This window comes from Mya arenaria, chromosome 15 (genome assembly GCF_026914265.1).
Source record: "Mya arenaria isolate MELC-2E11 chromosome 15, ASM2691426v1".
NCBI lineage: Eukaryota > Metazoa > Mollusca > Bivalvia > Myida > Myidae > Mya > Mya arenaria.
The window spans coordinates 48,700,638-48,713,524 of NC_069136.1; the positions used below are offsets into that span (position 1 = coordinate 48,700,638).

General features: G+C 33.8%; 1 protein-coding gene across 2 annotated transcripts in view; it reads left to right on the top strand.

Moving 5' to 3' along the window:
* The window catches only part of LOC128218784 (uncharacterized), a 28,575-nt gene extending 23,214 nt beyond the window's left edge, over window positions 1-5,361 (top strand). The window contains exons 5-8 of one of the 2 annotated variants that reach the window (XM_052926479.1): window positions 236-370; window positions 915-1,007; window positions 1,652-1,770; window positions 4,718-5,361. In XM_052926479.1, coding sequence (XP_052782439.1) covers window positions 236-370; window positions 915-1,007; window positions 1,652-1,770; window positions 4,718-4,921 — 551 coding nt within the window. In that variant the 3' untranslated portion in view covers window positions 4,922-5,361. Of the gene's footprint in view, window positions 1-235; window positions 371-914; window positions 1,008-1,648; window positions 1,771-4,717 lie in introns of both variants that reach the window. The other variant, XM_052926478.1, reaches the window with a different exon arrangement.
* Window positions 5,362-12,887: the final 7,526 nt, after the last annotated feature.

Sequence of the window (12,887 nt, forward strand, 5' to 3'; positions counted from 1 at the left end):
AAACTATTTCTTACAAGAAAATCACAGCGCCCAGGTTAAAATATTAAGTATGTCCAAATCATACCGTAGGCTCTACGCATATTAAATAGCTTTTGCTAACAAAGGTTACATTTCATTATCTTTCTTGAGCGAATCACTGGGCATTCTATGTTCTCTGTAACTATTTTATCAAAATAATATGTTGTAATATTTCTCAATACGGTTTAACTGATTACATTTTCTTACAATGTTGAAGATCCTACTGATGACGAAGGTACAGATTTGAACGGATTGGATTCACGATTGATTCTGCCATTCCCAGATGACCACGAGGAGGGGGATGCAGTTGCAATGGAAACTCCACCACAGTATTCTGAAAACACTAAACAAGGTTAAACAGTGGTTCTTGTTATTTGTTATTTAGTACATAAACAATAGTGTTATTGTGCTAAAATAACTATAATCGGTGTTTAAAGTGCATTCTCAAAATCGCATAGAGTGGGCCTTTCAAAATATACATGCATAGAATATAATTGTTTGTTTCAGTGTATGATTGTAATATATTTCACAGAGTGAGCGCAAAAAATTATATTTCACAGGTGGCGATGACAAACAATTGGAATTAAGAAAAACGCGCTAATTTGTATGCGCACGAAGCATCATTTTGGAAATAAAGTCGTTGAAACTGCGTCCGAGCCCTGTGCGTGCTGACGTTTAATTTGGAACCGAGAGCGGGCTTAAATTTTAAAACATTGAAAAATATCAAATTGATAATTTTACTGTAATCTCTATAAACCACCGTATAGCATATACATATATAATAAACATGTTCAGTATTTATGATAATCAAATTATTGTTCTTACAAATGCCAAAATGATCGTAATTTTCATATATCCATGTTTAAATCCAAAGATCATGTATCATTCAATTTTAGGCGACCGAAACATTCTGGCCACACTGCTGGCTAATCTGTCCCCATCTACCGTCAACAATATCATCTCCGATCTGCAGCAAGAAACTGCCCCAGGTAAATGGCTTTTTCCTGTTTTAAGGACACAGGGTATATTATTATTTTTTTTAGTGAAAATTATGTAGAACTTGTATCATTTGTCAACAATCGGAAATTGTAGTTCATAAACCCACTTGCAAAGTAGCTGATTTATAGACTTTGTTGAAATTTTACCAGTAAAAAAAAATGTTCTATATAGTTAAAAGCACACGGCAATGTTACAAGTCGTGAAAAGAACGCAGTTTTTTATATTTCGCTATAGATTTCCTTATAGCTGTCCCTATTTATAATGATTTGGTGACTTAGTTATTTATTTGATCAATTTCTGTTATTATTTTTTACAACCAGCCTAGGGATATATTTATGAAACGTCTTAGGTCATTTAATAACTTAAGTCGATTACTTAAATTTTCATAGTTAAATTAAAAGAAATGTATCAGTGTTTTTGACTTTAAAATAAGTTTTTTCATTAAGGTCAATGAAAACAATGTATTTTGACAATTCGTTATTTTTTACTTCATATCACTAAAGAGATACTAAAAATAAGATAAGAATATAAGTTCAGTTAGGAAATGACTTTTATGAAGTTTTATGAATACCTCCCAAGGAGTACGATTGACGATTTTTGTCTTCATAATTTCTCCACATTTTGTCTTCAGCAGACGTATGTCCGGCTGTCTTAGAACTGTCACAGAACTGTGCCTTTGCAGACGTTGAAGGAATTCCGATTGATGACGACGCTAGAAATCTGTGTGTGAGGCATCAGCTGTGCTATACATGTGTAAGTATGTCTTTTGATTGATTGTACCATTCATGTGTGCCTTTACCGACTGTCATCGATGGCTACACCATCGAGACACATACGAGTCGCTTGCTGTACTATCTACATTTGCAATGAAATCAAACCATTTGCCCAAGACAGTTTCAGAGCTTCCAAAAGAGTTTCGTTTGTTACCGCGCCGTTCTAACTAGCATTACTTAAAATGATGATACAGTTGATCGGTTAAAGGGTAACCAGTACAAACTGTACGTTTATGTATGAGGCATGGGCCGGTTTCTTACGTAGTTAGTTTCAAGTGATACGCACATTTATTCGCGTATTGATGGTGGCAGTCGGTTTGTAAGATGTATACGGTCGATCGATAAGCTAGGCTTGATGATGGATTTCGGCGGAGTTAAAGCCATGCTCATACATTACGCCAAAACCTTGTCACTTTAAGTTCATTTGCAACCTGAAACTTGTATAATTAGCTTAGTGACGTAACTCCTTTATGCACACTGAACAATTTATCTAAATTTATCGCATAACTGTCCTTTCTTAAATAACATGTTTTTGTAGATACTAGAAAGGAATTTTAACATAAAGTATTTTTTTGTTTCAAGTTGAACCTGATTCACGTTTCGGGAATAACATTTACAAAAATGGTTTGACTATCCACACAATAGCATATCATAACATACATTTTATTGTAGTGTAAGGCCTCAAGCCCGAAGTATAAATAACATAGCATAGTAAAGGTGAACAGAATGTTTTACACATACGAAGATAAGATACACATGCACAGCCTTTCCAGCCATATCATTATCTTATGTTGGGCATGTTCTGCTTACATTCGCCGAAGACCATACAATATCTTTATTTTGGCAATCCATAAAGCTTGGAACAAAACAAGAGGAGTGGTTTGCGCTATTAATTAATTATACTTAAGTACTATCAGTGCTTAGTCTAAATATGGCATGTTAATCAGACCTCGTTTTGCCACACTTAATACCCCAATGTGACTGCAAAGGCTTTCGCTATACCAGAGTGTCAACTTATCGGAAGGTGCTTTAATTGAAATTAGCAGAGTGGTCCTTATTTGCGACATGAAACGGCGCTCATGGTTTTAGAAAAATGCAAATTCTTTGATGAAAAACCAAACATAAAAATTCAAACGAAATGTTCATGTCTTATTTGTTTACGACATAACATGCCCAAGTCTGTCAAATCCTTAGTCCATCGTGGTTGTAAAAAGTTTCACGCCATGCTGCTAAATGTTTTCAATTATTATCTTCCTTACAACATTCATGTATAAGTGCAATTGTAACTCATTTTCGGTGAAAAGAGCAATAAGGTTTAATACATAAGAAGGTAATAATTTTTCATATGACAGCTTGGAGGGACATTGCTTGGGCAATATAACTTGAAAGGCACGATGGAAAAGAAATGTCTTGGGTATGAGCTTATTTACAAAGCCAGACTGAATACGGTAAGAACACGGTCGATGCATTGCAAGACTATTCAAACGTGGCCTAAAACAGGCCGTAGGAGTAATTCATTTAATTAATTGATAAATCAACATACCACACTGATCGAAATACCAAACGTTTAAAATAAAAGGATTATCTTTGTAACATATAGTCCTCAGTGTGACGTCAAAGGAAATCACTATGTCAAATATTTTGTCTATGATGATATTTTTGGGTTATATTGCGAATGACAGCACGTCGATAATTGCCTTCACTAGAAATAAAAACAAATTAAGATCTGTTAACAAACTGCCTCTGCTAGCAATCGTCGTTTTTAAAAAAGCACGAACAACCAGACATTAAATGCCAACGGAATATTTGATGTATGGCTTGTTTACCAGACAACTAACACCTATATGCTGAAGAGAAGTATGTTCTATTACAGTTCCGAGAGAAATTGAAAATGGCACGGACATTTAGATTGGACACGCTAGTTGGTAGTGAGAACTCGAACGTGATGAGCTACGCAATAAGGATGTGAAATGAACGCCAAAAAACTATATACATATTACAAGACCTAACTTTTGTGAATTCTACTATTCAAATATGGTTTAAGACCATAACCCCTATACGAATACCAGTCAAACGAGCGTTCTTCATTAACAGGGAATTAATTGATACAGTTACCCATGTGTCCTGTTGCCATCTTTATAAACCTGGTTAATTCTTTGGGTTTGGTCACGTTAACCAATGCGTTCATTTACCAATATAGTAATTATGAAGTTAAGTATTCATCAATCAAATAATTTAAATCTGCAAAACATCCAAAGGATTATATTTGTGCCACTTATCAATGTTTCATACAATTAGCTACTGTGTCGATTTAAGGATGTTTGTCATTGCCACATCAATCATCCATTTTACGTCAAAGGTCAATGTTATGCCAAGCGTTATCTCACATGGCATGTAGTCAATAACTCTTTAGATAATAAGATAACAAGTTAAACATTTGATATCCAGTATGTTTTACTTGTCAGATTTCTAACTTAATACACATGGACAGTTCACTAGCAGTTTATTGTTCATCAAAAGTTTACAAAACAGTGTAACATTGTTAAAAGTCCTTCGTTATTGTTTTGATTACGCACATGGAAGCCATTGTTTATACACAATTGTGACACTATATTTTGTGATAGAAGAGAATATTTCATCATCTTATTAACAGTATGTAACAGTAATTCACTTCTCCGTTGCGCCTTAGACATTCACAAGGTCGAACTCGTGGTCATTCTTTGTTTATGATATGTATGCCTTACTCCACTAACAAAACATATACGGTTTTAGTTTCATGTATGATATGGATCAGTACTAGAGATGCCGCGACAGGGTTGAGACCATTGCTACAATGATAACAGCGTTTTATAGCATATAAATATTACAGTGTTAGGAAACTACAGTGCAATAAACCCTACATCCTTCTTTATATTCTGTATATTCAGGGATCAGTATTCGAGATGCCTCGGCAGGGTTGTGACCATGGCTACAAGGTGACGGTGACGGAGGCGTGTGAGGGCGACAGCGCATGTCTAAGGGATGGAGCGTACTTTCTGCGCCTCATGGAGAAATTCCATCACTTCCTTCCGACCAGCCCTGAGGAGTGCCAGATGCCGTGTGTGGAAGACTTCATACTAGGCGTTGATTAGAATCACTGTGATTTTTAAATGAACTATTAAGATATCATTTATTTACAATATATAAATCGAATGACGTAGGAAATGTTATAAGAAAGTAGTTGCCATGTGTTAAAGCGCTGTACTGTGACTGTAAGGTGCTAGGAAATGATAGAGGATCATCTTTCATCTCTTAATATAACTTTTTGTCTTAGTATGTATGCTTATTAAGCACATGATTATCGTATTTCAAAAAAAAAAAATCAATTTTGATGTCAAAATATCACATTTCATTAATTTTTAATTTTTCATCCAAGAATTGCTGTCATGTTCAAAGGTATAAAACCTCAGCTAAAGTTATGCGTTTAACAAATGAGGTTCTAAATTTATTTAGTTCGAAATTGTATGCGGAAATAGGCTGTTATTTCAGTAATGTTGGTAATGAATTAATTAAAAAGGAACTATTAAATACACGTTTTGTTTGTTTAAATCAAAGCCACCTATATATAAACAGAGTATCAAATTTACGACTGCAAGACAAAGAAAAACTGATTGGTGTGAACAGTGACATTCTCCAGTTTTATTTGTTTCATGTTCCAATGCCATGCTTTATAATATAGATGATATTCGTGTTGTTCAGACTTCTAACAGACAGTTTTTTTATATATTAATATGAAGGAAATCGTGCGCATGTACTTCTCATATTAACGCCATTAATGCAAATACTCCTAATTGCTGTAATGTATGATAAAAAGGCGATCTAATATATAAAAAAAATACAATAATTGTAAATATAAGTGTACAAGTCCTTTGTTTTTTAAGATGGTAAGCAGTGTCAGTCCTTAGTTTATATGTATGCCGTAACGGAGTAAGACACTCGACCATCTTAACAGGTTCACTACACAGACTTTGCGAATTATAAGCACCGTCATTTTGTCAGAATAAAGTCCTGCAATTTCTCATTTGTCACAATTTAGCACTCATTAAAGTAATGAATACAGTCTATGGCGGGCGTTGATGTTATATTTGCCGAATACGTGGTTGAAGAAATTCATTTCTCCTGTTTTTGGTTATAGAATAAGAGAAAATACGAGGACTGTGTTCTAGTAGCTTGATGTAGTCCAAGGTTTGTTGTTATTTTCTGAGTCAGTAAATAATCTTATTCCAAGCTCCTTGACCATCATTTTGATACGATATTAAGCTTTCGAATACTTGAATGTTTTAAAATGATTTTGTAATTATATTGATGAAACTACACATAACATTTTGCTACAAATGTTTCATTTGTATCGTGGACGTTTTGTGAGGTTCTTCTTCTTCTTCATATAACGAAGGAATTCGTACAATGTATACCGAGCGAATCCCACCGATTGTTGAACTTGTAGTATGCATTGAGGCCATGTTTTACGAAAAGAAGAAAATCATTGCTTCAATTTACAGTTCTTTTTTATTTTGCACGGTTTATGTGCAAAGATTTAAAAGGTTTCACTTTATATAAAAATATACTAATGAAGCCAATGAAATTTTGTATTAGATTTTGATTAATAAAAGTTTATATGCATCTTAAAGTTTTCCAAATTAAACATGTAAAACATAAAGTTGATAATATATTCCTGATATTTTGTTGAAATGTTTTATTGTTGTCAATTTCGATTTCTATACGTCCTGCTTTATATATAATGTAAAATATAATTAAGAGGTGGTATAAAAAGTATTTTATGATTTATATTATCGATATCTATGCTTTTATCAAAATATAAGTTTCACTAGTGAATTTGATACAAAACACCCACGTTATTTACATTTCCGAAAAAAAATCAATTTTCCTGTTTGTAACACTGGCAAATAAAATAAATATTTCATTGATCTTTTTATCTAATTCCCTAATCCGCAAGACCAACAGAAGATACATATACTCACAATAAAATTGGCTAATGATATACAAAAACACTAAAGAAATATATGATAACTATCCCTTATTGGCACCGCCACAAACTATTTGACAAATGAATGTCAACAAAATTAAAAAGGAAGAAAGAACAAACTAATACTTCCATCCATAGTGCTGTATCTTTCACAGACAAACGTTTGTGCTGCATTAATTAACCAACTGCCGATCTGGTGGCGACCTACTTTTATTGAGGAAACAACTATGGAGTTTGTTTTCCGTATTTAAAACAAAGCAAAATGATCCAGAAAGAGGAACAGGGTAATAAGAGAGAATGTTTACGGGCTGTAGAAAGCTTAAATATCATGATTTGACCAAAAATATTCGAACAATATTTAATCGGATACTTTGAGTTAAAACTACCATTTAATGGTAAGTTGGTTGGTGTTTATCCTCATATAACTAGTTTTTATGTACATGAATGATGTGATTATTGTATGCACTCATTTGTGTGAAGGAGGGTAGATGCAACCAAAAACCTGCATATACCAAAGTTGTTTATGCGCTCTTTTTCGAATTCATGCAGACACATATCAATAATTTAATCAACGTAAGTGTTTTATTAAATGTTTAGTTTTACAAATTCGTTCTTTCATGGGTTGTCACGGCGATGAAGTTTCCTTTGAAATACGTGACAATGCGTACGTAAATGTTCCTGATATACGCGTACATGTGTTTAAAGTAAATACTAACACTGTTAACGAGCTCCTGTTTATCGCAGTTTTCATTAGCATATTTACAAGGTAAAGTATGGGTATCACTATAGAAATAAACTCTTAAAGGAGATATAAACCTCTATGACTTGTGTATCACCAGACACCAAATGACCCATTAATACGTGTAAAGGATATTACAGTTCTGTATTTACCAGACAGTGAATATCTACACGTTGACATTCATCAAGCATAATCATTTTCGCGTGTCATCGAGCAGTTTTAAAATGATCTCGAGGGATTCAAATGTTCGAGGTCACACAAGAAGTTATTTTACCTTTATTTAATGCGCATGTAAAGTGTCAGACAGAACGTGATATCTGTTTTAGCGCAGAGACGTCTGATAGGGACGGAAAATTCATAACAGTCCACTTTGTCTCACACATTCTGCTGATATGGTCCGCTTCGCTATTCTTGATAATGCATGAACATTCCCACGTCAGCATAATCATCCCTGTGGCATTATTGATGAATCGGCTTAGGAGAAACCGTTAGGCTGCAGCGTAAAACACTGCTCGGTTAGAGTGCAATTAGAAAATGACGTCATAAAATTGCATATTTTGACGTCATGCAAAAAGTCGTTGTCGTTGACATTACGTCTGGGTTATGCCTTTCCACAAAAGCCTTAAAGTGAATTTGTTATGGTCCCAGTCCGTACAGATACGGAATAACTGAATAGAATCAACCATCGCCGAACTCGTCACGAAAATGAACGGAGTGCACGGAGAGCCTACTGAAACTGATTTCTTCTCCGTAATCACCGTATTATATTTTCGTGCATACAGGTCAGGATGTGAGTAATATATATTTACCATGGTTCAATTGAATATTTTGAATGTTTTTTAGTAATGGCTTAGGTAAACGAGTGGCACAACAACGCAGACGACGACATCGATCACAAGGCTAAGACAATCTCTCGTTTATTTTCTTTGAAAAACAGACGAACTGAAAACTAGATAAGCCTTATTAATAACTTAAATATAAAGCTGACAATGACCATAGCATCGTAGAACAATGATCAGCGTATGTTTTTTCGTTGCAAATGTTTCCAATTGGTGGAAATGATATTTGAAAAAAAACTATCAAACTTTGAAGCATTAAAACAAATTGTCAGTCTTGTAAAGAAATATGAGAAGTCGTCATTGCTAATTAGTTGACCCGACATTTAATACTTTTAACATCTTGGTGACCGCAAATATCAATGCACGGGGGTCAGGTTGCAATCCTGGCGGTTCTATATTGCCTTTGTCGAGGTAATTATTCAAGTCGATGGTGTTATTTATGGGGCACTTACCATTGCTGTCAATGGACAGTCTAAGTCAGACCCAGAACTAATTTCATACTTTTAATATAGTTCAGTGTGCTTACAAAGGATTCCCTTTCAATACTAATTGGCCTAGATATTACTAATCGAAATCATAAATAAGCAAATTCTGATATTATAAAGATTACATTGTTACTGAGAAACTTTTTATGAAGTTGGAAAATGGAATGATTGATAAAATCTCGTATGCCACGAAATGAATTCTCATATATAGTAAATTATACTGCGAACAAGCTCATTTGACTGTCTCAATGCAACTATGAAAACATGTAGAGCTAGAAGCCTTTGCCATTGTAGTGTGTATTAACAAGGTTTCTAATTTAATATATGTATTGTTAGACTGCCATGCAGATTATGGTTACTGATTGTTATTTCAGTACATTCAATTCAGCTAATTGCATTTCTGATCAATTGGAAACGCAGTTCAAAGATACCACATGATTGGAAATGTAATTACCTTTTCCTATACCATTATGCACCTCATAAATAATGTAGCATTATAGATGCAGTCGGAGTTAAAAATTTGTGTAGACGCGATATGTTGAACATCTTACAGATGGAATGCACGTTACGTTCGATATAAACGTTTTTTTATATTTGAAAATGGCATAATGCATGATGTTACAAACTACAATGAATTAAAACAATATAAATAATAAAAGCACACTTTTAGTAGAACAAAACAAATCAGACTGGAAGAAACAAAAGTTTTTGCAATGAGTTTTTCCACCATATGTTACAGACCTTTTTATATATTCGTACACTCATATATTGTTTTAAACATCAAAAGCGTCATTATCATTATCTTATTTCTTATACAATGTAGGTATTGCATGCTTAGTATTTTATTAGTCATATGACACAAATTAAAGCGATAACTATTTTGTATGCGCAGTCCTTCTGCTGGTATTGTCCAAAGTTTTTGAAGGTTTCTGGTTGAGACAAGCGTCCGTGACATATATTACTATTATTATATTAATAATCTCTTTTTAATCCGAACAAAGATGGAAATGAATATTTACAAGCCGGTTTATGCGTTCCAAATAAAGAACATTTGTGCTTGTCCCTGTAGTTTTGATGATATTGGTTAAACAAAGCTACTTAGCTTGTCCCTGTAGTTTCATGGATATTGGTTAAACAAAGCTACTTAGCTTGTCCCTGTAGTTTCATGGATATTGGTTAAAAAAACTACTTGGCTTGTTCCTGTATTTACAGATATTCCGTTTATTTAATGCCAATGTTATTGTGCTTAATCATGCTAATCCTCGTATGATTAATCACAATTTCAGGTAATCACAAATATGCCCCATTTTGTGGATAGGAAATTTCATTGTTATTGCGATTATCCAACCTCTTGGGCACTTAAGTGCATGGTCAACAGAACGACAAAAACCTGTGTGTTTGTTCTCATTTGCAGTTCAAACAAATATTAAGAAATGATTTGGTTCCATCGATTGGAGGCATAATGAAGCGAATGACATTCATTCGGCCATAATTTCAAAATGCAACAAATCTTGCCAAATGGTGCGCAATGAAAGATTTATGCGTGATAAAATGCCGTAATTAGATACTGTAAATAAACTTAGAAATAATAACTTGGCCTTTGTTACACAGCAACACGTGATTAAACGAAATGTACAGTTTAAAAAAGATTTTTGAAGATTCGTTAGGTTTTAGTTCAACCAGGAATCGAGTCTGATATTGTTTTCACACCCTAAAACCGGACATGTTTTAAATTTTGTGGGTACAGCTGGTAAAGTCAGAGGTTCATGTGGTTGTATATGTCAAAGCAACGTAATTTTACTCTCGACTGTTTATGCCATTGTAAGTGTGGATCCATTATTAACATTTCTGACACTCTCTTCATTTCTTCAGTTGGACATGGTAATAGGAATAATGTATAATTCATCCGTCTTGTCTTTCTGCAATTTTGTCTTCATTAATGTAATGGACTTTCTTTCCCTTGTCTCAAATGAATTACATTCAGGAAATGATACAAAATCTGCCAGAGAGTAACAATAAAAACAACACAGAATGGTGTGTATTACTGTATTGATAATACAATGAAATTACAGGGACAAGCTCAGTAGCCGAACATTTAACATTAACACTACTTATGGTCACAAGGTAGAATGTGCAACAGATTCTGATGGAAGAACACACATCGTCATAATACAGCAATACAGCACAAATAGATACCTTAATTATGCATTAACAGTCTTTATTAATAGATGTCAAGGTTACCGCAATGAATCGGTCAGCGAAACAGTGAGTTCACTTTGAGTTTCAACACGTTCATGGATACGCAGACGCATGCTGGTCAGGCGTACGTATATATTATATGTTTTGACCATACATTGGATAGAATATAGATTGGAATTAAATTTGAACGGTACACTATACCTGGTCCAGAAGACTCATTCCAAAAGCAGCACAGGAAGAGCCATTTTTTATTGCTGAAAAAGTCTTTTATATATATATTTATCGAATAATGTACTCTGTACATATTCCAGCGTGCAATAAACTAAATTATAGACAGCTATGTACATATTCGGATTGTAATTGGCGCCCCTGCAGAATATCTTTTTCTGAATGTTTATATATTTAAGTAAACAATATCCAGTCTTTTGGTGGACATTAAATATTGCTGTGGACATCGTACACTTTGTAGTTACTTCTTGAGGTCTTCGGTCTGGAGCATTGGTAAACAAACAACAATGGAAACCACAGATACAAGACCAGTATCCTAATACTTAATCCATGTATGCACCATGTATATCCAAAGCAGTATGTGATGTGTAAGGTATTTACTTTCATTATCATTCAGTCTATTTGTATTAGAGAACAAATTTTTGAACGCTAATTCGGACATATGACATATAATAGGTATATCTTAAAACGGGATACATCATTCATAGAAACATTGCTGGCGTTCACGTTCTTAGAACTAACAACTCCGAGAGCATTATAGCATGCAAGTTTTACGAGAAACAAAGAAAACTACCTTAGCTCTAGGAAGCCTTATTAATAGTTGTTTATTCATTATAAAACATACCTGATACAATAAACCAATTGCGTTTCTCTTGGGCGTAAACTGTAGTTTATGATTTTCAATTGCCAGTAAGAATACTGTTACAGTTATGAATTCTTATTCCAACATTGTTTTGTGAAATAAATGGTATCTTTCTACAAGATACAAGATACAAGAATCTTTATTTAAAGTCGGGTATGTGTTAACAAGAAACATTAGATCAATGAGCTATTTTCCGACATGAATAACAAACATACATAACATATCAAATAACAATAACAATGAGTTTGTGACCTGGAAATAAACGTATATATGTTAAAATGAACACATATTGGAGCATACATACACATACAAATAGGAAAATTGGATGGAAGCATCGAGAAGAGAGATAACATCAGCGAGTTTTCCCGGCTGTACGACCAGTCCACACGCGCACGTTTCCACTATTTGATATACCACTGTAAAATGGTTAGTTGTTTCAAAAGTATAACTTAAAGGGTAATCATATACATTGAAGAAGCAAAATTGTAATTAGCAAAATATACAAGGGAATAGCAGCTTTGTACATCGATGTGTAGTTTGTAAAAGAACAAAAAAAACCTTATAATTAATCTAGCATGATAGGAAAAATACTTTGCAAGTATTGCTTAGAGGAGGTATGATATGCATCATGTTATTTTGATATTACACCTATCACTGTAAAAGAATGTTAATTGAAAAAATCGAAAAAGTAAAGTCGTAACACCTAAACAAACTACTTGCCGAAAGAAAAACACAAGTAGTTGTATGTGTTCGACGGATGTTATATAAATTTGAACAATCATAATGAGATATTAGCCCATGTAATTTAATAAGTTGTTAATTTTAGTCAAATAAGTCCGCTGAATTCTTTTCTGGTATTTGAATCCCATGTCTTGTCCAGTGGGTGTAAGCAAAAAGGTATTATTTACACATTGAACATTTACAAGAGGGACCTGTCCAGG